Below are 26,236 nucleotides of genomic sequence, written 5' to 3'. Positions count from 1 at the left end.
ATTATGATAATAGCAAATACAGTGCAATGGACCGCTCTCCCTGCTCCTTCCAGCTCCCTCCACAGGGGGCAGCACCGCCGGCCAGGAACTGCTTTGTGATGACCCTGAGAATGGCAAGTACGTGCCAAACTATTTGGTATAGTGGATTGTATTTTACTTTTATACTTGAAAGATTTAATTATTTTTTAAAAAAAAACTGACAGGAATATAAATGTGAAAACTTGTATTTCTGTGACGAGCTGGCGTCTTATTTTGTCAGGCGCACACTCGGTGTGCCTCTGGTGTGGGGGCCTTGGTGCCTCCATTTTGACGGTGGTGTTGTGCAGCGGTCAGTGTGTGAGGGTGAATCGTCGCTGAGATGTTGGAGAAAATTATCGGGCCGAAATACGTCCAGCTGATAAAAGCCTGGTAAGGGCGGGCGCGCTGGCGGCTTTAATTAAAGTTGCGGGGTTTGATTTTGTTTGAAGGAGGGGAATGTTAAAGCGCCCTGGCCCCCGAGCCCTGGTCAAGAACGGGGCCCTTTTGCGGCTGCATTTACTTGCAGGGACAAACGGCTTCGGCCTGCGCTTTGGAGGATGTCCTGGGGTTGGTTTAAGCTTGGCAGTCTCCCTCACCCTTTCTCCTACATTCGTCCAGCTTTCAAACACGTTGATCATTGTTTCCTGATTTGCCTTGTCTCTTTTTAAAGTCAACCTTTAGTGCGGCCCTGGTCCCACATCTTGCTTTAAAAAAAAGTTCAGTTTTCTACCTATATAGTTGAGTGGTTCATTATTCCTCAATTGGATATCCTAAAATGTCATTTTGCTTCCATAATTATCTTAGATATTGGCTGTTTTTATCACGATGATTTGGCCAATCAGTCCTGCCTCTGATTCAAGTTGACCTTGAGGGAATGCCCTTAGATTCAGAGGCAAATACTATGGATTGGGCAAAGCATTTTTGATGATGGCAGTAATGAAAGTATATGCCCTTAACAATTTGCAATCCTTGTTCAGCTCTGAGGCTGGCAGTGGAGGAAAGTTACTTCCTCGGTAACTGGTTATGAAGCTGCATTGATTAATTCCTGCCCCCTTTCCATCTGGGAATAGCACACAATGTGGGGAACATGATAAACTGTGGGAGGACTTACAAACCTATGTAAGGGCATCTATTTGCAGTACTGTGCCCTGGCCTATATTTAAGTTGCAGGTTATAATCTAATAACCTTTGTGATCAATGTATAACACAAATTGAATTTCTTGATATAGCTCACAAGCGCCTGCAGTTCAAATCTGTATGCACTGAGATTCTTTTTAGTTGGCCAGACTTCTAGATTAGTAAATACTGCAACTCTTTTTTTTTCTCCAGATGCTGACCTGGTACTGTCCTCAGAGCTTGTAAACTCTTGTCCATAGTTCAGATGAATAGTGGTGCAAAGCCAGGTTATGTGGAAGTTGGAGATGATAACTAAGGTTTTTTTAATCTGTAAAATGCTGCCTGACATCGATTGTGCCACTAAAGGGAGATTTGTAACAGGAAGCTGGCCCATTATTTTCTTAAATGATGAGAAACTCGAAACTGTGGAGGAGCAAAGAGATTTAGGTGTTCATGTACGCAAATTACTTGCAGCTAGTGGGCAGGTACATAAAGTAATTTAAAAGGCTAATGGAATGTTGGCCATTATCTTGAGGGACTGGAATTCAAAGGGAATTTGTGTCGAAACTTGGTCAGACCCCACCAGGAGTACCTTATTCAGTTCTGGGCATCACACCTCAAAAACGATATATTGGCCTTGGAGGGGGTACAGTGCAGATTCACCAAAATACTACTGGGGCTTCAAGAGTTAAATTATGAGAACGGATTGCATAAACATGGCTTGTATTCCCTTGAGTTTTAACGGTTGAGGGGTGATCTAATAGAGGTGTTTAAAATGATAAAAGTATTCAATAGAGTAGATCTGGTGGGAGAATCTAGAACAAGGGGGCACAATCTAAAATTAGAGCAAGGCTATTTAGGAGTAGCCTCTCCTTCACAAAGACTGATTGCTTCCACCTCTATTATTGCCTGCCTCTGCTCCAACCTCAGCCCATCTGCTGCTGAAACCCTCATCTGTGCTTTCGTCACCTCAGGACTTGTTGTCCTGGCCAGCCTCCCATCAAGTGCCCTCAGTAAACTTCAACTCAACCAAACCTCTGTTGCCCGTATCCTATCCTGCACCACATTCTGCTCACCCATCGCTGCTGTCTTCACTGACTTCCTGGTTCTCCCAGCACCACAAATTAAAAATTCTCATTCTTGTGTTTAAATCCCTTAATGGCCTCACACCTCACTATATCTATAACCTTCTGCGAACTCCCCCCCCCCCCCCCCCCCCACCAAACTGTCCATTCCTCTGGCATCTCGTGCATCCCTTTCCCTTCTCCATCTCTTTTCTCCCCCCCCCCCCCCCCCCCCCAACTCTGTCATTCGCGACCACCTCTTCAGCCGCGTAAGCCCCACACTCTGGAATTCCCCCCTTAAACTCATCTACCTCTTCACCTCTCTCTCTTCCTTTAAGATACTTCTTGAATCCTACCATTTCAAATAAGCTTTTGTCACCCTTCTAATATGCCTTCTTTGGCTCTTTTTTTTTATTACGCATCTGTGCAGTGCCTTGGGATGCTTTTCTACATTAAAGGTGCTATATAAATGCAAGTTATTTACACCGTACAAAAAGAAGTTCCATTTCCTTTATGAAAATCTTAGAACATTTACTGCACTAGGTGGCAGCTTATTCCACCAGTTAAAACAACCATACAATATCTAAAAGTTAATTTTAAACCGTTTTCTGGCATCATGACAATTTTGATAACATGTCTGCTGCTTATCCCTGATTTGATTCAAAGAATTGTATGCAACTTGTTTCTATGTGTTGCAGCTGCGTTCTCAGTAAATGCCATTGTCAGTCTGTGTATATTGCACAGCTGTACTTAATAGGCATAAAATACATATGGAGGAGCAAATCACACAGCAGATTGGAAGTGGCTTTTCTTATGTCAGGTTGGATATTGTGCTAGCTCAGAATGGTACTGCAAATAGAAGATAATGTTTAGGCTTCATATCCAGTCATTCAGAAGTTGAGTTGCTACATTAGTTGTTTTGTTTAACTGGTGCAGATTTACTTCTGTTGCTTATCTTGAACATGTCTGACTTTGTTCTCTGATAGCTTAAACAATTTTGTGTATATATTGCTCATGGATAGTCTGACAACTGGAGGGTCGTTTCTAATGCTTACCTTGGTCCTGCGAAGACCTAAATGCTACAGTGGCTTGCCTGTTGCCATGTAGTAGCCAATTTATTGAAGCAATATATCACCTGACTGGCAAGATTTAAGATGCAAAGTAACTTTGTTCTTCCTTCTCCAGAACCTCTTATTCTCAGTTATTTACGTTGTAGAAATATAATTTCCCCCCCCCCCCCCCCCCCCCCACCAAACCTCTGGTGGATTAACAGTATTTGCTTAAGCTGTAGGCACTATGTTTATTCATCCTCCTTCCCCTGCACCCCCCCCCCCCCCCACACCAAACCTTCAAATATTTTTTGTCAGCCTATACTCACCTGACAAAGGAGGAAGAGTCCGAAAGCTTGTGATTTCAAATAAAACTGTTGGACTATAACCTGGTGTTGTCAGACTGCTTACATTTGTCCACCCCAGTCCATCACCGGCATCTCCACATCATACAATAGACCTGGATAATGGCCAGAATTAGGCTGACTGTGGCAGGTAACATTAGTGCCAGGTAATGACCAAGAAGAAAGCACAGCATTTTCCCCTTGACCTTCAAAGGCCCCACATCGCCGAGTCACCCACCATCGTGATCTTGGGGATGACTCGGCGATGTGGGGCCAGAAGCTTAACTGGACCAGGCATTAGCAACAAAGCTACATGAGCAGAGCAGGACGGAGAGTGACTATTTTGTGATGAGTGGCTCACCTCTTAATCCCTCAATACCTCTCCAACATCTACAAAGCTGAAATCCAAAGTGTCATGGAATGCCACTCGCCTGGATGGTGCAGCCACAACAACACTCAAGAAGCTTATACTACTGCTGACAGAGTAGTTTACCTGATTGGTGGCCCTGCTACTGGACTTGATATGCACCCACTCCATCAGCAGTGCACTGGTTGCAGCATGTGGGTCCACAGATGCACTGTGACGACTCACTGACGTTACAACAACAACAATTTGCATTTATATAGCACCTTTAGTAAAGCATCCCAAGGCATTTCATGGGAGCATAAACAAACAAAAATTGACACCGAGCCAAAGAAGGAGACATTAGGACAGGTGGCCAAAAGCATGGTCAGAGGTAGATTTTAAAGAGGGTGTTAAAGGAGAATAGTTTTAGGAAGGGTATTCGAGTTTAGGGCCTAGACGGCTGAAGACACAGCCACCAATGATGGCGCAAAGCAAGTGGAGAATGCACAAGAGCCAGAATTGGAGGAATGGAGAACTTTCGTAGGGCTGGAGGAGGTTACAGAGATTGAGAGGGGCAAGGCCATGGAGGGATTTAAATACTAGGATGAGAATTTTTATATCAAGGTGTTGGTGGACTGGGAACTAATGTATGTCACCGAGCACAGTGGTGATGGGTGAGCGAGACTTGCTGCAAGTTAGGATACGTGCAGAAGAATGGGTGAGCTTAAGTTTAGGGAAGATGGGAAGCCAGCCAGAAGAGTATTGGAATAGTCGAGTCTGGAAGTAATAAAATAATGGTGAGGGTTCCAGCAGCGGATGGACTGAGGTGGGGTGGAGACGGGTGTTGTTACAGAGATGGAAGTAGGCGACCTTGGTGATGGAGAGGAGCTCAGGATCAAATAGGATGCCACTTTGCGAACATTCTGGTTCAGCTTGAGATAGTAGCCAGGGAGAGGGATGGAACCAGTGGCAGTGGAGTTTGTGGTGGGGACCAAAGACAATGGCTTTGGTCTTCCCAATGTTTAATTAGAGGAAATTTTGGCTCACCCAGGACTGACAAAACAGAGGCAGTGGAGGAATCGAGAGGTGGTGGTGAGGTAGAACTCGATGTCGTTAGCGTACATTTGGAACCCAATGTGTTTTCGGATGATGTCGCCAAGGGGCAGCATGTAGATGAGAAATAGGAGGGGGTCAAGGATAGATCCTTGGGGGACTCCAGAGGAACGGAAAGAGAAGCCATTGCAGGAGATTCTCTGCATACAACTGGATAGGTAAAAGCGGATCCAGGCGAGGGCAGTCCCAGTCAGCTGGCCAAAGGAGGAGAGGCATTGGAGGAGGATGGTGTGGTCAACCATGTCAAAGGCTGCAGACAAGTTGAGACGGATGAGGAAGGATATTGCACCACGATCACAGTCACATAGGATGTCATTTGTGACTTTGATTAGGGCTGTTTCAGTGCTATGGCAGCATCGGAATCCTTGGTAATGTCGTTCTACAAAAGTCAACTAAAAACCACAGCTCCCATTATGAATCACTTTCACACAATTTATTAACAGAAGCTATATCCTGGCTCTGTTAAAGATTTTTTTTCAATCTGGTGGTCATGTCACACTGGTTGCTATGGTGAACTCTTAGTTTTGGATTTCCACAGTAGTAGGATGAAATCTAAAACTCCCATGACAATTCTCCATCCTGTATATGGAATTTATCCACAGGTGCTGGAAATTCCCAAATTCCAAGGCCCACCTTGCCACACAGGAGGGCACACTTGTGGGAAGAAATGGTATTTTAGGAATTTGGAATAGCATGCAAGCAGTTGTATGGGTAACTTTTAATGGCTTTAGGGAGAATTATGTGTTTTTTTGTTATCTTATAAATATTATTGTACATATATTTAGCTGGGTTAGAAATAATAAAGGCAGCAGGAACCATTGGAAAAAATAAATTCACCGTCCTTATGAGGTCATCCATTTTGGACCAAAAAAGGATTGATCAGAGTATTTTTTTAAATGGTGAAAAGCTCGTAACAGTGGAGGTCCAGAGAGATTTAGGGGTCCATGTACACCGATCGCTAAAATGTAGTGGTCAGGTACAAAAAATAATCATGAAGGCTAATGGAATGTTAGCCTTTATAACTAGAGGGCTAGAATATAAAGAGGAGGAAGTTTTGCTACAGCTATACAAAGCCATGGGTAGACCACATCTGGCATACTGTGTACAGTTCTGGGCACAGCACCCTTGAAAGGATATTTTGGCCTTGGAAGGAGTGCAGCGCAGATTCACCAGCATGTTCCCAAAGCTCTATGGGTTAGATTATGAGGAAAGATTACATAAACTAGGCTTAAATTCCCTGGAATATAGAAGATTAAGAGGTGATTTGATTGAGGTTTTTAGGATTTTGAAAAGAATTGATCGGGTAGATAGAAACTTTTTCCACTGGTGGGGGAGTCTAGGACAAGGGACATAATCTTAAAATCAGAGCCAGGCCATTCAGGAGAGAAGTTAGGAAACACTTCTTCACACGAAGGGTGGTAGAAGTGTGGAACACTCTCCCACAAAAAGCAGTAGATGCTAGCTCAATTAATAATTTTAAATCTGAGATCGATAGATATTGCTAGGCAAGGGTATTAGGGATATGGAGCCATGGCGGGTGATTGGGGTTAAGCTACAGATCAGCCATGAAGTCATTGAATGGCGGAACAGGCTCGAGGGGCTTCCTGTTCCTTATTGAAATTCTAGCTTTTCAAGTGGTTGCTTTGGTATGTTTACTGGTTTATATTTCAGAAAACCTGTATGGCTAAGTTCCTTTGAACCAATGGGGAAAATGTGACTTTTTTTCTGCTACAAATCAATTTTCGTGTTGCCACTTTAGTGATTTAATGTGATGTGCTGTATGTAAGACATGTATGTAAAATAATCTGGTGTATTCATATTGAACAATCTCATTAGCTAATAGTGATCACCTGATATTTCTAATTGAAAATTTCTACCAGTTTCATTAACCAAGATTTCTAATGTGTTGCTTTCTAACTATCTCACTAGCTATTGCTAAATATATGATGAGCCTGATTGTTTTGTAAGTGTTTGATGCAACTCTAGACCAGTGACTGAAAATATAAATGAGGTGGGGCAGGGACTTAGTGTTTTTTTTAAATAGTAATGGATCATTGGCACTGATAGCCCTGTGCATTGGCTTTGGGTGATGTGATTGACTGAAAAGTCTCATCTCTCATTCCCCTGTGCTAATTGCTGCTTATTGATCCCTGGCAACTATGTGAGCGTTACAAGGAATGACATCACAATAACAAAGTGATACCATGAAGCAGTTTCAACTGATTTTTCTTGGCCTACAAGAAAATCCTTCAAAAATGTGTTTTGGAGAGTCATAAAGAGAATATAAATCGAGGGGGAGCGTTGAGAAACAGACACTTCAACATTTTGTTCCATGTTGCTATAGTATATTAAAAATCTTAAGTACGTGTAAACTTCCCTTCTGTACCACTTGACATTATAAAATCCTGTGTATTTATAATTGGAAAGCTAATTGGAAGTATAATTAATACTTTAATTACATGTTTTACTTAAAGGCCTCAGCCTCTCCCAAAAGCCAAGCCTTGATATTTTTGCCTCGAGCTACAATGCTTTAAGCTGAATTTGGATTGTGTAGTATTAATTTCCCAGAATTCATTAGTACAGTCCAGTCAGCTGTACTGTAGAATTTTTTTCTTTAGCTTATAACAATTTCTGCTGAAAAGTTTTTAATATTATTCGATACAAAATTAGAGAACAAATTTCAAACGGTTTACTGAGGTAAAATTCACACGGGGTGTTTTTTTAAAAAATGACTTCTGATAACACACCTGCTATAGGCTTTGTTTTGTGTTTTATAAACTTTAGTACGTGAGAGAGGTGAGAGACTGGGGAGATGAAGGACTGGCGGGTTAGAGAGATGGGGGGGGGGGTGTCATCGTACTTGTTTGCCAGATCTTAGTGTACAAATGGGAGCCCTGTTTGTCCACAAGACAGTGTATTTCATTTTAGAGCAAGTAATTCAATGTATGTGAAGTTAATTAGATTTAATAAGGAAATGCAGATTCCTTTCTTAAAAATAATGTATTGGTATGAGGGAAATTACAATTATTTTTGAGCTACCTGTGCAGATGTGTAGAAATGATGGGGAATATGGGAAAAAAAACATAACTGAAGATTTAATTTTACAGTGAAACTGTGCCCAAAAGGCGTGGGGAATGTGGCCTGCTGATTTTCTAATTGAGCAAGAATTAAGGGCATGGGACATATGACATTGTATTAAACTTGCTTCAGAATTTAATGTGAGATTTCTGCATTATATATAATTTATTTTTGTAGGATTCCAACAGTGACAACATGGGGCGCTTTTGGTGGTGTGGTACTAGTATACGCTACAGACTGGAGAGTAATAGTTGACCGTATCCCATACGTTAGAGGAAAATTCAAGACTGAATGAAATGCTCAATGTTTTAATGGTAAACCGCAGTTTCATTTTTTCCTAAACTTTGTTGTAATTAGTTATAAACTCATACTGTATAAGTTGAGTAAAAATGCTTCTTTATTAATGTATTTATTCAGATTAAAATAAGGATATTGGTCTATGCAAAGAGAGGGTTAATGAAGTGATGCTGTTATTAATGACCAGTGTGCTTTTTGACTGTCTTTGGTTGTTCAAGATGCTTTGGAAACTTCAGCTTATGTGGCAATAATGTTCTCGCTACAATAGCGGGCATTTAGTTTTTAGAAGCTAGGAATTCTCTTTGTGATCTCATTTCATGTGGGCTTAAATCCAATGTGGAGAATTTGTTTCTGCTATGAATCTACAGTGGGTGTCACTGTTTGCTGCTGATGTGGAGTGCCAGAAAAAATCATTTTCATGGGTTAAGTGGCTTGTTTCTAATAATTACGGCAATAGTTATTATTGACTTATTTTACTTACACAAATATTTGTGCCCTCATGGATGATTTTGTGGCACTGCTGGAAGGTTGCTTCCTCCCTTCATCCTAAAGAAAACTGATAAAAGTGGCATATTGTCTGATTCCCCAGAAGATTCTTTTTCCCATTCCCGCTGCAGTTGAGTTTTAGATAGCTCCAAATTCATAATCCGATGCACTTTGCCTTCTCCCTCCATTTCAGGAGCTGAAAACTGGAAATTCTTATCTTGCTCAGCCCTTCTACAATTTCCATGCTTTTAAAAGAACTTAGTACCGTTAATCACTACTTCCTGATGTGCCTGGTCTCTTTTTTTTCTTTCTGCGCTATGGGCCTTGGTCCTACACCGTGGGTTTTCAATAATTAAGTTTAGGCTCACATAAGAATAATAACTACTTGAGCAAGGTGTTGGAGGGTGTTTTTAAAAAAATCCATAATGGGGGATAAACGACAACTTGCATTTATGTAGCATCTTTAGAGTAGGAAATATCCCAAAGTTCTTCAAGAGCATTAGGAAAAACAGACATTGAACCAAAGAAAGTAAGTTTTGGGAGATGTGACCAAAGACTTGTTTAAAGAGGTCATCTTGAAAGATGCCCTTAAAGAAGAGGTAGAAGGGTTTAGGAAGTGAATTCTAGAGAGTAGAATTAGGTGACTGAAGGCATGGCTGCCAACGGTGGGGTGAAGGGAAGGGCAATGGTTGACTCATAGCAACAAAGAGTTTGGGGGATAGGTTGTAGGTGGACACAGAAGAGCAAGCCCATGGCGGGATTAAAGATGAGGAAAGTAATTTAAAATTTGAGACGGTGGACCATGAGCCAGTGTGCCAGTGAGGCTGGAGGTAATGGACAAACTTTAAGAAGATAGAAGTAAGTTTAAGTAGTATTTTACAGAGAATCTATTTAAAATTGTGGTATATTTCAATATTAATCAACTAATACTCCGTGCTTGGTCTTTTCATATGCTTACTCTGTTCACTTGGTTAGAATTTTTAAATTGTTAGAATGCTGACCTCAAATTAGAATGGTCAATCCAGATAGTCCTATTTGACTTGACCAAGTAGTTCTTCCTGGCCCATCTGATGTAAGGTATGTGACAAAGTAGAGATTATACATGCAGGAAATAGCCAGTCAGTCTATCCAGACTGCTTCATTTTCCGTGTCGTGCTTCAGGATCCAGTCTAATCACTGCCATTTTGCATTGTCCAAATACGCATCTCTCCTATTTTGCTCTCTGTTCAGTTTCCCCCTGCCCAATTTTTTTTTTATCCCACACATTGGGTTGTGAATCAAACCCATGGAATGCCACTTTGAGTCCATAAGACTGCTCAATAGGCAGCAGGCTATTCCATTTCAGTGGTTTCTCTGCACAAGCAATTCCTGTAGCCAAAAAATCAAGGAAAACATTTGCCAAATAGAAATTTCATCAGTGTTTAGCTGTCTTGGCTAGAGCTAGCACTGTTAAGTATTAATGTATTTGATGGCTTATTTGTTTTGTTTTCTGTGTTGCAGATGTAGATGAACAATCCATACAAGTGACCAATGGCTTCAGAGATTGGGACAATCAAGACTTTTCTGAACTGAACATTTCTGTTATTGAACTTTAAAGCTGGAGCAGGAATCAGTTTTAGCAGCTTTTGAGGATGGCTGTGTTAATGTGAAACAAATAGATTGTATCCACTTGAACAATTTGTGTCCTGACTCCTCAGATTTTTGGGGTCTTGCCTCAAAATACATCCTTCAGCTTCTAAAATAAAAAATGAAAACCTGTAATCTTGATAAATGTTGAGAGTTTATAAATTTAGTGTCTTACAATCTGTGCGCTAGAATAGGATCAGAGTGTAGTGAACGCATGGAATTAATTGGCGCTGTATCCCAGCAATAGCATTAAACCATTCGTTATGGTGCAGATCATGTTATCAGTTGGTACCAAATATAGGCCTTTTTTTTTGTTGATGCCTCTGAGATTATCCAAACAAATTTCATGCAGGACCATTGTTCTTCTTCAAAACTTTTTCCATAACTTAGGAGTATTTTTTTGGGTCAGTTTTACCTCTCTGTAATTTGTATCCTTTTTTCATTGTCCAGATTTTTTGATGCCTAGCAGCAAAAAAGGCAGGTGCACAAGCTGCTCAAAACCTTTCATCATCAACTAACATTCAGTGTACAATTGTACACAATTTTCAGGAAGACAAAAGTGCAAACTCGAGACAGATTGCTAATAAAGTTTAATGCAAACTTGTAGCAAATGCAAACCTGCATGGTACTGGTGATTACCGATCAGATACTTGGAATAATCTGCATTTCTTCACTAACTGACCTCATCCCAGGAAAAAAAAATGTAGACGTTGTCTTTGAGAGGAGCAATTTGTCCTAGCCCACCACCACTTTCCCAGTGAGGAAGCAACCTGCTGGAGATCTGCCATTTTGGATCTAGCCAGGACTAAGCTTTTCAGCTTTATTGGGTGCTAGTGTTAGCCTCCTGATCTGGAAAGTATGCTGGTCCTTACCCACAGTAGGACAAATATGGACCCGATACGTATATCATAAGGTCAGATCTTTGCCGACTGGAAGACTTGGTATGTGGGGGTGGGGTGGAGAGAGACACTGGTGTAAAAAGAGCTGAGACACCAGAACTGAATAAAAAAGAGTAAGTGACTATATTGTATAATTTATCAGGTTAATCCTACAGATTTTACTGTGTATTTGAATCCATACCCGATCCAAGTTGGAATTTAGGGGGGTAGAATTTCCACAGGGGTGCCACAATCACCAGCCATAACTTTGGTGGAAGATCAGCAGAAACCTGGGAGGAATAGCCGTTTGCACTATTTCTCTGGCATTTCCCGCAGATATTACTAACGTGTATTTTGTGAATGGGGTAAAATGTTCTACAGTTTGAACGGTATCATAGTATAGTTCATTGGAGCTTTTCTTGTGGGGGGTAACGTGCAAGCTCATAATGAAATTTAAGTTGCTGTTGCATGCCTCCTAGCAGCTAACTCAAGAGCATTACCAGTAGAGGGCAGACAGCTGATCACTGAAACCTGTTGGCTGCAAGATGTATATCACCATGGTAATTTTACATATTGTTATGTTAACCCTTTTATCCTCTTTAAAAACTTTTATTTTTATAGCAACTTATCAGCCTCAGACACATCCCACTGCACTTCACATACGATGATTGTTTTGAAATGCAGTCACTTGTTAGCAACGTGGGAGCCATTTTGTGGACAAAACAGCAAAGAATGGCCCATTGGTATTTTCTGGGTGGTGTTGGTTAAGGGAAGAATTTTCAACCAAAGCAGCAGGAGAACGCCGTGCTTTTTAAATAGTGACGCAGGACCACTAACACTGCAGCACTCCCTCAGTATTGCAAGAACTGTCAATATAAATTTGTGTCCTGAAGTGGGGGTTGAATGCACAACCTTCTGACTTAATGCTATTAAATGAGCCACTTCCTGTGATCAAAACAAAAAGTTCTTATGATAAAGATCATGTTGATTTTCAAATTCTGCATGCACAATAAAAGAGAAATGCAACATGCTTATTTGTAGAAGGGGATTTTGGCAATGGTCATGTTAGGTTTTCCCCGCACATATTATGAGTCACCAATTTTCATCCCCGTGTGTAGCCTCAGCAGGTCTTAAATACAGTAGCTGCCAAATAGGGGTATGCTGTTTATTGATTTGTAGTTGAAAAGAGTAGGAGAGAAGACCAGGTAAATCAAGCAGTAGTGATAAAGTGACACTAAACTTAAGTTTTAAAGTAAGAAGAAGGGACGACTGAAGGAGGTACAGTGTTCTTTTCCAGGTCTGGGAAGAATGAGTTGAACTAAGATGATGTGATGAGTTTGGCTATCAGTACAGTGCAAATACAAGAGGAAGAGTAAGTATAATGCCTTTTAGGATTGGTTAGGAATTCTCAAAAAAGTTAACGAGACAGAAGTTAAATAGTGCATCTGGTGATGAAAATGGGAAGACAGTGGTGATCCAGCTTCAAAAGTACAATGCCTAAAATGTACCTGTACAGTCAGAATTGGAACTTTGTTTTTGTTTCTGCCTTTATTTTATGTACAAAATCATTTTTAAAAAAGAAAACAAATTATGGAGCAATGGTGAAAAGCAAAATTGATGAAAGACAGTGAATTTATTGAAAGATTGTATTTGGTCCTAACTTCCACAAAATCCCAAACTCATTGTACTAATAATTATGATCCATGAAATCTGATGCCTAATATGTAGTTGCCTCACAACATATGTTTCTTAGGATACAGCCAAATACCATGGCGCATTAAGCGAGCTGTGTGCTATAACTAGAGTCACCTTGTAAAATGATTCCTTTTGTTTTTCAAATAGTTCTGCCTTTTTTCTGAACACTTGCAGTCCATCTGTTTGAGTTTATGAAAAAGATATTTGAGGGAAGAAAATCAGCTACACATATATGTTTAAGAATTTACTTATTAACAGCATCATCATCTCTGTTCTGTGCCCTTATTCTGCCTAAAGTCTTCTGAAGCACACTAGGCTACAGCTCCCAACCTGTTAGAATAATCTCATCATATAGCCTGTTTTAAAAAAAAACAATTACAGGTTGCATACTAAGAATTTTACAAATTGCTGTATGCTCACTAAACATATTGAGAGAGAAGGTGGCAGAATCCTTTGTTGTGATAGTGTTCGAATGCACTTTTGCAAAATTTATTTTGATGTGGGCAGTTAAAAGATAAGAAACTTCACCTGAGGAAAGTCTTTTGTGTACAAGTGTTTCCATAGAAGGTAAGGGCATATCATGTTTCTCAAAGCTCAGCCCACTGCTATTTTTCTTGGAATTGGTGAAGTTTTTTCAGTGTAAATACAAGAAAGTAATGTCTTTGCCTTCCTTCAATTTTCCACCATATTTAGATTGAAACTGGCCAATGAATGTAGTGAATGAAAATTGAGGAAGTAACTGGGGGTGGGAAGAGCAAAACCTGGATGTAAAATGTTTTTCCTTGAATTCACCTTAATTCTCTTTGGAAAGTACCATCTGCTTATTCATTTTTATGAATGCTCATCCATATGTTAATATCTCTTGTACCGTTTGTTCTTGGTTAATGCAATATGAAAGAGCAGTAGAAGCTGCTGTATACCGATTTGAGGAGCAACAATGTGGATCTTGCTGATTTGTAGTAAAGTGTGTGGAATGTAACAACTTTGGAAGAACTGAAAAGCGCAGTCATGCACATGACTGTAAGCCAGTCCACATTTTGTTGGTACGGTGGTAGGGTCAAATCTATATAAAAATCTTGCATCTAGTGTGTGCCCATCACAGTTCAGAGTGTAACAAGCATTTAAAAATAGAGGAAAAAAATCAATTTCCTACTAGTTTTTCTGACCTTGGGATTTACAAATGGCTGACAATCTGCAAAGAAACTTTTACCTATAACTGATCTCAGACTATGCCTAGTTACAGTAACCACTTCAGAATAATACATTGTGTTAAATGATATAATACTGCTGCCTTATAAAACATTGCATCTTCCAACTTACCTGGCCCACAACTGGCCTAGATATCAATCAGATCTGGTTTGACCATACCTAGCGGTATCCTGCTTTATTGTCCTCCGTTCAAACTATCCATGATAATCCATAATAACTCGCGGCTTTTATCCAAGACCTTACATCTGACTTCCCCCAGCCTTTCTACCATCACCTCAAAACACCACTTGCAAAGACCTCATGCATTTTTTTGTCACCAAGATTAAGACTATATGAGCAGCCACTCGTTCCACACCCTCTCCTTGCCTCAGCCCCTCACCAATTTCCCACCCGCTTTAGCCTTGAACCCATCTCTGCAGCTTCTCCCCATCTTTTTCCAAGCTCATCTTGTTTTGAGGCTTACCTGCTCCCTTGAACCTCTTCTCACTCAACTGACAACGCAATTTCCCAATGTATGGCTCAGTGTCATACCTCACTTGTCAGTGCTTTTACCCGTTAAGCCTTTGGAAGAGAAACTTTTTGAAAGCGGATTAAAATAAAATACTGGTATGCTAAACTTCATGAATAAAAGACAAAAAAAAACTGCAGATACTGAAACAAAATCGGAAAATGCTGGAAACAGCAGGTCGGGCAGCATCTGTGCGGAGAACAGGCGAGTTAATGCTTTGCGCGCAAACCCTTCTTCAAAGGTTTACAGCCAAAACGTTAACTTGCCTTTTCTCTACACAGATACTGCCTGACTTGTTGAGTGTTTCTAGTAATTTTTTGTTTTTGCTGAGCTTCATATTTTATTCAGCGTTCTGTTAAATTCAAAGTTAGTATCATAGTCTGTTTTTGTTTTGGATGTTATATAGAGGGCAAATGCTTATTTGTACATTATATATATATTGACGCTAATTGTTTTACTCCGAGAAAAAAGTACAAAAACTCACTTTTTCTCTGAGAAGAAACTTAGCGTTTTTGTTGAGACCTGGAGCTTTCTAAAATTCTTAGCAAGAATCCTGTTTTGTTCCTTACGAGGTGGAGGTAATTTATCATTGGGGTTCATCAACTGTACTGTAAGAATATTACCACGAAATATTTTTTCTATTTCAGTGACACTAGATGGTAGCATTGAGTTGATTTCATGGGAAAATAAATTATAGATGGGAGATCAATATACTGTTAAATATTCAACGAGTAACCAGGCTATAGTGTGCATAGATTTTTCATATTTAAACACTGCCAGCATATCTTACATAAGCCGTGAAACTGCGTAAGATATTGACTAACCCAATGTGTTTTAATTTCTTTATTGTAACGTGAAATCGATCTACTCTTGCAGAATGATGTCATGTTTTAAGCACATTTGTCATCGATTCTTGAGGTTATTTCTTGAAAGTTCATTTTAGCTAAATACTGCAAGTTCTCCTTCCTAATACCAAAATCTCTTTTTTAGGTAAAAGAGGATCAACTGTCTATATGGATCCCACCTTACACATCTGTACAAGAGAGATATCCAAATCAGTGGTATTTTCCTTTTAAAAAAGACTTAAATTAGTGGTCTTTTCCTAAAACAGCTCCAGACACACCTTTTCTATTAGAAAGAAAATTGCATTAATGAATGAAATTTTCCTCCTACAACACTATCTATTTCTATACTACCCTATGTTTCTTTACTATTGTTTTTGTGTTATGGGAGTCCTAGTGCCATCGGTCTGTTTAAAAAGTTCAAATCCGACTCCCTCAATAGTTCAGTGAGTTTATCCAGCTAGTAGCTGAGTCTTAAAGCTAAAAAGGTTCCACGTTTAATCCCTGGCCTGCTGTGAGTTAGCTGATCAACTGGGGTGGCAGCAGAAGCACTACAATTGACCTCCGAGTCCATAGGTCTGGAATGGTATCTACCCCTGTTTGCTACCTAGTGGCTTGAAATGTATAAATGTTTGATGAGAACCGCATTGGGTTTGGCTGCGACATAGCCCGCCAACATTCACTGTCAAGACTAAATAATGGCCTCTTGAATGAGGCACTTGAGGTGACTGCTTGCTCTGCTATGGTTCCAAGGAAACCAATCAACGTTACCAAGACAAGGTTTTTTAATTAAGTTGCTATCTTCAGAAGCCTATTCAAAGTTCAAAACTGAATTTGAGTGTGTATTCTTAGCAGTGACGCGTTGTGGGTTCATGTCCTTAATTCTGTAGACTAAGTTCTCCATTTCAGCTGCATTGCTGTGAAGAAAAGCTCCGCATTGCCCATGTTCGTTCGCCGGGCTAAGTGGTGGGTTCTCACTGGGCCACACTGGCACAGATTAGCCAGGAATGATGAAGGGAAGCAATTAAAAAAGACTGGTACGCACTGGGGTGCCAAACCTCCAGGATTGTGCTGGTGTCTCCAGGATTTAAAGATTAATCTCACGGGCACTGCTATGAGCAACCCAGGAGAAAAATCACTGGGGCATTAAGGAAATGTGTTTTTCTCAATTTATTTGAACACTTTTGTTTATCAGTTATATTAAAAAAAAATGTGTGGTGGGGGGGGGTCCTGTGATGAAACCTACATCAACCAAGAGTTGTCAACCCTACCACGCGCACGTTTGTACGGTATACCTATCTGAATCAGAAATTATAATATGCAAATTTCTACACTATTTCCTTTGCTTTCTTTAAAATAATAAGTCTTCTAAATTAAACTGATCTCATTTACATTATTAATCCATTGCTTCGAAAGGAATGTTAAGACCTGGGATCCGATATGGGGGGGGCAAGCAAGGCTTTTGGTGCTTTATTAATATTTTTTGCAAATATAGATACTATTGCGATCTTTGTGCAGTTTGCACATTGTAAACGCCATTCCTGGAAACCACTGTTTCTTCTCCGCGCATGTTTTTGTGTGAGTGGCTGAAGGCTTGGAAATCATTTTACCCGGCAAGTGGTTACACGTTCATTGAGACTACTAGGTCAGGCAGGTCACGTGAGGGCAGCAGCAATGGCACTATTTTCTGTCTGCGGAGGGCGGCGTGCTGCGCGGAGTGAGGCGGTTAATTGTGAGCGGAGCCGTGTGGTGGGGAAGCGCGAGGCAGTCGGATGGGCGCGGGATAGAAAAAGGAACTAACCGCCGGCGGCCGGGTGGAAGCGAAAAAAATCCCCATTAGATTCTCCTTAGGTGTTTCTCCACATAAATCCAGCAATCCTGGAGATGGAAAGGAAGCGTTTCGAGTGCTCTGCGCTCCCCTCCGGCTGGAAAAGGGAGGAAGTGACTCGAAAGTCAGGCCTGTCGGCGGGGAAGAGCGATGTGTATTATTATAGGTGAGTGACGGTCGGGGGGAGGCCGAGGCCTAAAAGGCAGCCTGGGCCAACAGTGGCTTCAGGGTAGGATGGTGGCCGCCGCCCAACCCAACCCCCCTAACCCGAGCCTGTAGTATCGGGGATGTGATTCCTTGCACTCGGCCTTGTGCACTTTTATCCGCTCTATTCCCCCCCCCCCCCCGTATGCGGGGTACAAGGATTGCAGCTGCTGGCAGCAGCAGCTTTGTGCATTGTTGGGGCTCATTGTGGCTCTTCTGTCTGAGCCCAGAGTGAGTTAAATTTACTTGGATTTGAACAAAATTAAATCAGTTTAGGTCCGTATATGCTTTAAACTTGGTTTATATATAAATATTTTGCATGTGATCGGTGCAGTCACAATAACCGTGTAATCGTGCTAACTTTCCACAATCGCATCCTATTATTGGGCTTTGCATTGTCACTCAAAATGCACCGAAGACCTCCATTAAAAGGAAACATTGACATGGACGCTTCTGAAAGCTGCTTTATACTGTTTGCTGGGCAATTACTTACAGCAATGTTAGCAGTATGTTTGTATCGTGCGGGGTTTATTGCATCTTATATCTGCACCGGAAGTATAATGCGAACTAATGTAAATTAAAACTGATTAATATGTTGTAACTTTCTTCTGTATATTGTACATTTCAGTAATGGGAGCAATGCCAGTAGTAGCCACACACGTAGCTGTCAGCAGGCTCATTCTGTATCTGGACTTAAAAATGCATTAAAAACATGATTTAAAAAAAATTAAAACTGTTTTCACCAAAAAGTTCTTATAATTCTATTTTTCTTGTTCCCTCCAAATTTGTGTCTAATTTTAACTTGGTTGGGTTGATGGGACAGTTTAGCACGTGGATGTTTGTCAGTACTACTTTTAAGATAAATTTACTATAAACTGCAGAACTTTAAAAAAAAGTTGCGTAGTATTTTCTGATGGTCATGGTGCTTTGGAAACTATCCTGTTTATAATGTAGAGCAGATCTTTGAGACTGGGATCTTCCAGGTCCACAGGCGGCGGAGTACTTTGTCCAGGTGGCCATTCTTGATGTGAGTATAGACAGTGAATGTTAGTAGACTGACTATGAAGGGGTATCACAGCCAAGTCCTTGCATGATATCCACCTGGATAGCAACCAGGAAAGGGCATCTTGGTCTTTTTCTGTTCCTGCCCCCTCCAGAGTGCTGAGGTTAATTGGCTTTGACGCTACCACTATGCTAGCTAACACAGCAAAGATCTTTCAAACATAAATGCATGGCATAAGTGTTGTATCTTGCCGTACAAAAGATGATGCTGCTGGAACCATGCTTCAAAATAACTCACTTGGGACAGGCTAGATGCACTGCAATGGTTCTTTCCAGTCCTAGAAATAAATGTCTGTCATCCTAAGTCACTGTCTTCAGGAGAGGCAGGATGGGGAAGCAAATTGAGGGAGGAGGGAAGAGAGATACTAGTTGCAATTTAGTTAGCAATTTTTACTGGGACTTCATTTTTAAAAGGAAACTTAAAGGATTTGTGAGCTGTCATTTATCATTGGCAAAAAACCTAATATCATTTGCTGATGTACAATCTAAATTGCAAAATCTGCAGTCAACTAAATGTTTTTTAAATTGTTAAATCCAGCCTGGGCAATATCCATAATTAATATCTCATAACTCTGCTCACTAAAGGTGATGTGGCTCTGCACTTCTGCTTACAGTGCAGTAGAACTCTTATCCAGCGTATCTTGGAAGGATGGATGCAGTAGACTTACAATTACATCTGTCACTCTACCTACACAAGAAATGTAAGGATTTATATGGGAATGGCTCAGTTGAGGGTGTATGTTCAAAATTACCTCATTATAACTGAGGGGGAAAAGTTCCCTAGTAGAAACAAATAACTGAAAATTTAAGTGTACCATTTCCGTAAAAAGATGGGGCAGCATTCTTTTTACAGTAGTGGTAAGTCCAAGGTAAAGTCACTTTTTTTGCTGCCACACAATGCAAATTTAAAAAAATCACAGACCTAATTGTACATATAAATTGAACTATATAATTATAGTCCTAATCTCGTGCTTAATTAGTGTTATCGTTAGGTAGGCCAGATGTACCAAAATGGTACCACTATTATTTGTAAAGTATGTAGGCCTGCTCTTTGTACAAATATGCACTTATAAAATCAATGTGCAGAAATTCAAAAATATCCAATAATTATGAATATATATTACAAAGAGAATTTCTATCTCGCAGTAGTTATGATGGCTTAACCCAGTGGACTGCCAGTAGGTTCAGAGAAATTCTTGGGACAAAAAAGTTTTGATTGCAGCTCATGTGGCATGCTGCTGAGGGGAGGGGGGCGGCAGCCATATTACAGCAGGATTTATTAAACCCTTCCCTCCCCCTTCCAAGAAGTTGTGCAAGGGTGCCCTATGCTGTGATACAAGATTTTTTTTGTACTCATAAAATTCTTTATATCTTAAATCAAAAGGCAGTGCCTTTGTCAACTTATTCCTTAAAGAAAGATACATATATATATATATACACACAGAAAATTAGCAACTGAATTTAAGATTTAGAATTGTGTATTAAACCTGCCTTAAGTCTCAAAAGGGTCAGTTAGCCTAATGGGAGATTCACCTGCATGGAAGCGATATAAAATGGTAGAATATTACTTTGAGAAGCTTTCAGTGCCATTTATTACGAGAAGTTCAGAAATTGTATCTTCTGCTTCCGCCGTGGATGTACACCCTATAAAAGAAGCTTGGGATTAAACTGAGTCCATCAAGCCAGTTTTGTATCGCACCATTCATAGGAATACGCAGCTTTCAGAAACTGGGTGGAAAAGTGAAAATATATGATTGTGCTTTCCACAAGTCTTGTGCACCACTAAAGCAAATCACGCAGGCATCTCAGCATCACAAATGTTGAAAGTAACTGCAGAGTCTGCACATGTTGCAATGCCGGTACAATCTGAGAGTTGCTATGAAATGATGCATTTTTAAGTGAAGAGGTATTTGATAATTGTAAGTTTGTCTGCATGTTTGCTGGTGAAGCCATTGATTATTCAAATACTGAGTAAATGATAGACCTCAGTTATTGGGATCAAATGAAGCAGTCTGTTAAATCCATACAATTAGGTGCCCCTAAATAGGAGTAGATACCATTGTGCAGCAACCGTTATCATTTTGTCCCAACGTTGCTAAGAACAGCCTACTGCTGTTGCTTCAGGCAGCATAGCCACATTTTCAGAGCACAAGATTTGCATTATTACAAAAGCAAAATACTGCAGATGCTGGAAATCTGAAATAAAAACAGAAAATGCTGGACATACTCAGCACCTATGGAGAAAGAAACAGAGTTAACGTCTGACGAAAGGTCATCAACCTGAAATGTTAACAGATTTGCATTACTGTTTGTGTGAAAATCAATGAAACCTCTTCTAGGAAACTGGTAATTACTTAATCTGTTGCACAAGTCAAGGAAATACAAAACCTGTGCAATCACTTGCTTGATACTTGGTGATGACTGAGCAAAACAAGTTTGTTTCTGAGACACAAGCTGCACTTGTAACAGAGATTTCTTTAAATTTGCTATGTGTGGCACAACATGTTGGGATAGTCATTTATCTGCAACCCAAGTCACTCTTGAATTGGCAAATCCAATTTTTTTTTAAGTACTTCATGAAATGGGTAATAAAGTGACAGTAGCCAGGATTCTTGCCTGCCATTTGCATTGATTGCAATGTAAGAATGTTTGCTCAGTCGACACATTGGAGCCTCTGACTGTCAAAACAACTGCAAATCCATCTGAGAAGAATTGTTTCTGTTTTCTTCAACACACTATGGGCCAGAAATGGCGCAGAGCGGCGAGGCAATGCTCACTGCAGCTCCTGCAAATTAAATTAACGGAAATACTGCAGCTCTTTGGTGTCGAATTGCTTGAATTTGAATTTTAAACAAAACGTGTGCTATCGACCCAGTCTCTCTCTGAGCAGCCTGAGTTGTGCGGCTGGAAAAGTGAGAGGGGAGAAACATGCCCACAAAATCTGTCAGGAAGAGAAGTTATGCTGACAAATTCAGGCTGTATTACTCAAGCAGACTTCATTCGTTTAAAGTTAGTATTCTGTATGTCATTGTAAATAAAAAAAATTTAATTTAAAAACATTTTTAATGACCAAAAACTATTAAAATAAGGAGTAAAATGAGACTTGACATTTTTAAAAGTCAATTTTTAATTGTTTCACTGTCATTAAGACTGGCGGCGCTGTTAAAACTTAGTTTAGACCTGCTATTTTTAAGCGTACCTGTTTGGTGGCGTAATTAGTTACTTTCTAGCCGGGCAGATAGGCAAGTTGGCGCTTTTTGAATGATTTCCCTGATTGCAGCATGGGATGGCCCTTTTAATTCGAAGCTGTCATATTGCTGGCGAACCACTGGGAGCAAGTTCCGGATTTCTGCATTTCACTGAGCATATGCAAACGCGGGGACGTGCTCCTTCAATTCACCACTAAAAACTGAGAGCACTGTTGAGCTCCTCCATTATTCCGGGAGCCATTTCTGGCCCATTATTGCACGGCATTTCCATGTTTGTGTATTTCCTTATAGTTTTTCTTGGAATTATGCACCATCTGCTAACATTCCAAGAAACAGAACCTGATCTTTGGAACAGTTTCTACACAAATGCCCTTCACGTAACTTTGAAATAATTGAATGCAATAATGATTCAACTACTTGTGTATGTTGGATTTTCAGGATTAAATCTAACATTTAACCATAAATTTAATTTTCCTAAATCTGACATTCAAAAATTTTGCCTTGATACTACCCAATGTACAAGACTCTGCTGTTAAATTGGTTATAATTGCATACCAAGAACTTGCCTGCTAATATTAAATTCAACAAAATGATTCCTTATGTGACATGTACTGTATTACTGCAGAAACAGGCTTATCTGATGCAATGTGGGAATGATCCATTTGCAAAATGGTTCTTGTCAAAACTTGATTACACAATCATCTTATGGAAGCACACTGTAATGACTTATTTCTTACAATTAATTGCTTTTGAAGTGCAAACACAGTTTTGTAGGTAAAGACAGCAGCCAATTTGTGCACTGCAAGGTCCTACAAACAACAATGAAATGAATGACCAGTTAATCTGTTTTGGTAGTGTTAGTTGAAGGATGGACATTGACCAGGCACTGGAGAGCTTCCTCCTCAAAAAAAAAAGTGCAATGGTATATCCACCTGAACAGGCAGATGGACCTCAGTTTAACAGCTAATCCACTCACTCAATTTTGCACTGAAATATTAGCCTAGATTATGTACAGGGGCTTGAAAATTAAACATTCTGACTCTGAGTTGAATGCTACCAAGTGACCTTTATTAAACATTGAAGGGCAAGATGACCTGCCACAATCAACATTGCAAATACTTACTGGTGCATTCAAACATCACAGTCCAAAGGTTTCCTTGTAGGTACAGTAAATGAAAAAAGTGATATACTTACTAATAAAGCTTTTTTTGTCTGTTTTCCCAGTAAAATCCAGATTATTCTATTTCTAGTGGGGAAGTGGTGTTCCTATCTTTCCTCCTCAAATCCACCTATATAAACCCTGCTATACCTTTATTAAAATTTGCTAAATTGGCCTAATGTGGCATTGATGTTCAGCTGACAAGAATACATTTTGTACAGTTCGTCCATTTTTTTCAATAATGTAGAATTGGCACATTTTTCCTGGTTGTGGTTGTACGGCAGACACCAACTGTGCCACTCCATGTGGTTAATCTATGATGACAAAAATCGTTAAATTGTTGCATATTTACTTCAGCCTTGTTTTAATTGTAATTGGGAAAAAAATAATCTTTTATGGTAAGTATAACCATTCCTTTTTAGAAATTCTAATTTATATATTTGAAGTGGTGTGTTTGTACACATGTCCTGTATTACATTCTGGCATCATACTTTGATTTGCTTAAATTTCACATTTGTAAAACAGGAATAAATTGAAACTCTGGTTCAGTTTCTGTTTTTAAAGTAGTACATTTTCAATCAAAGCTCAATCAAACCACTCAAGTTGATTTTGAAAAACCTTTCATTTGCCATTTTTCTTCACAAACTTAAATATTCAGGGTTCAAAACAAAGTTTCTAATACAAGTCACCGAAAATTACATTTCACAATAATGTGATTAAACTTAACTACAAAATTGTTTTGTGTCTGCATGCCTTCATTAAAGTATTCTCCAGAGGGGTGGGGGGGGAATGATTGTGAGAAACCACAGTCTCTCAAAAGTCTGGGCTTGGAGTTGATATTTTTAATTCTTCCCAGGGCACGTGCATAGAAATAGCATAAAAAATAACTTTGAATATTTTGTGAGTTAATTATTGACACACAACAACAACTTGCAGTTGTATAGCACCTTTTAATGTAGTAAAACATTATGTACTTTGGGTATTATATATATTTTAGAGGTTGTGTTTGTCAGCTGTCGGAAAATAAATTATTGCTTTCAACGAACCAATCCAAAAACAATTCATTATCTCTGGGGAGATCTCTTTTAAGAACTTCTCTTTCTCCGCCCTCCCCACCTCCCCCACTGTGCTACCATAATTTCACCCCCAATTCTGCCAAACTTCAGACTCCTTTTCCATAGCGCTGCCAAACCACAACATTCCACTTTTCATGCCCTTGTCCCCATTAAAACCATTACTCTCACTCTGGTCGTTCCCTCTGGCATGGTCCTCATCTCCGCTCCTTTAAGTCCAAGGGACGCAGACTTGAACGTTTATGGTGGACAACTGGTGTTGTCATTCTGGCTGGACCACATAAAGCACTATCAAGTCCTCCTCTGCCAAAACTGCTCACTATTCCAGGATCGTCTTGGAATGCAAAGATAACCCTCGGCTTTTCTTCACCACTACTAACCATATTCTTACACCCTCTCCTCTGCCTCCTCCAACCTCACATTCAACAAGAAGTACGAGAAGCTCATGGACTTCTTTGTCACTAAGATTGAGACCATCCGTTCAGCTGCCTCTGCCACTTTCCTCCCTTCCCCAGCCCACCAAGCCAAACTTCTACAGTTTCCCTCCTGCCCTAGCCCTGAACTCCCATCTTTCTCTAGTTTCTCTCCTATCTCCCCTCATGCCCTCTCTGAGCTCATCTTGACCAAGAAACCCATGTCCTGCTCCCTTGACCCTATTGGCACCAAACTGCTGACATCCCAACTTTCCTTCCTGCCCCCCCCCCCCCCCCCCCCCCGGTTAGCTGATATTGTTAACGGTTTCCTCTCCTCAGGTACTGTCCCCCTACCCTACAAATCTGACATCATTTCCCCCCCCTTCAAAAAACCCACCCTTGACCCCTTAATTCTAGCAAACTACTGCCCCATCTCCAACCTCCCTTTCCTTTCTAGCCCTTGAACATGGTGTCGCCTCCCAAATCCATGCCCATCTTTCCTGCAACTCCATGTTTGAATCCCTCCAATCAGGTTTCCGCCTCTGCCACAATACTGAAACGGCCCTTATCAAAGTCACAAACGACATGCTGAGAGACTGTGACAGTGATAAGCTATCCATCCTCATCCATCTCCATGTCTGCAGCCTTTGACACGGTTGACCACACCATCATCCTCCAACGCCTCTCCGTCGTCCAGCTGGGTGGGACTGCGCTTGCCTGGTTCCATTCTTATCTATTCAGTCATAGCCAGAGAATCACCCGCAATAGCTTCTCTTCCTGCTCCTGCACTGTTATCTCTGGAGTCCCCCAAGGAATCTATCTTTGGCCCCCTCCTATTTCTCATCCCTCGGTGACATCATCCGAAAACACGACGTCAGGTTCCACATGTACGTTGACGACACCCAGCTTTACCTCATCCCCACCTCCCTCGACCTCTCCACTGTCTCTGATTTGTCACACTGCTTGTCTGACATCTAGTACTGCATGAGCAAAAATTTTCTCCCAACTAAATACTGAGATGACCAAAGTCATTGTCTTCAGTCCCCGCCGCAAACTCCATTCCCTAGCCACCAACTTCATCCCTCTCCCTGACCACTGTCTGAGGCAGAATTAGACCGTTCGCTACCTTGGCATCCTATCTGACCCTGAGGTGAGCTTCCGACCACCTATCCGCTCCACCAAGACTTCCTCCGCTCCTGCCTCAGCTCATCTGCTCCTGAAACCCTCATCCAAGCCTTTGTTACCTCTAGACTTGACTATTCCGATGTTCTTCTGGCCGGCCTCCCATCTTCCACCCTCCATAAACTCGAGCTCATCCAAAACTGCTGCTCATATCCTAACTCGCACCAAGTCCCATTCACCCATCACCCCTGTGCTCACTGATCTACATTGGCTCACAGTCCAAGAACGCCTCGATTTTAAAATTCTCATCCATGGCCCCTCTACGCCCTATCTCTGTAACCTCCTCCAGCCCTATGACCCTACAAGACCTCTGTGCTCCTCCAATTCTTGCCTCTTACAAATCCCTGATTTTAATCGCTCCACTGTTGGCGATCTTGCCTCCAGCTGCCTAGGCCCTGGCATTCCCTCCCTAAACCTCTCCGCCTCTCTTCCCCTCT

General features: G+C 40.7%; 2 protein-coding genes across 6 annotated transcripts in view; both read left to right on the top strand.

Moving 5' to 3' along the window:
• Positions 1–279: 279 nt before the first annotated feature.
• On the top strand, positions 280–10,682 carry uqcr11 (ubiquinol-cytochrome c reductase, complex III subunit XI). The gene is made up of 3 exons (XM_067968272.1): positions 280–408; positions 8,306–8,442; positions 10,412–10,682. The coding sequence occupies exons 1-2, from the start codon at positions 359–361 to the stop codon at positions 8,421–8,423; spliced, it is 168 nt and encodes a 55-aa protein (XP_067824373.1). The 5' UTR covers positions 280–358; the 3' UTR covers positions 8,424–8,442; positions 10,412–10,682.
• Positions 10,683–17,290: 6,608 nt separating this feature from the next.
• mbd3a (methyl-CpG binding domain protein 3a) overlaps positions 17,291–26,236 on the top strand; it is a 68,077-nt gene continuing 59,131 nt past the window's right edge. Inside the window, exon 1 of one of the 5 annotated variants that reach the window (XM_067968267.1) lies at positions 17,291–17,663. In XM_067968267.1, the coding sequence (XP_067824368.1) occupies positions 17,554–17,663 (110 nt within the window). In that variant the 5' untranslated portion in view covers positions 17,291–17,553. The remainder of the gene's footprint in view (positions 17,664–26,236) is intronic. The other 4 variants (XM_067968268.1, XM_067968266.1, XM_067968270.1 and 1 more) reach the window with 4 other exon arrangements.

The sequence above is a fragment of the Heptranchias perlo genome, chromosome 29 (assembly GCF_035084215.1).
Source record: "Heptranchias perlo isolate sHepPer1 chromosome 29, sHepPer1.hap1, whole genome shotgun sequence".
NCBI classification, from domain to species: Eukaryota; Metazoa; Chordata; class Chondrichthyes; order Hexanchiformes; family Hexanchidae; genus Heptranchias; species Heptranchias perlo.
This window is presented reverse-complemented; position numbering and strand designations above follow the sequence as displayed.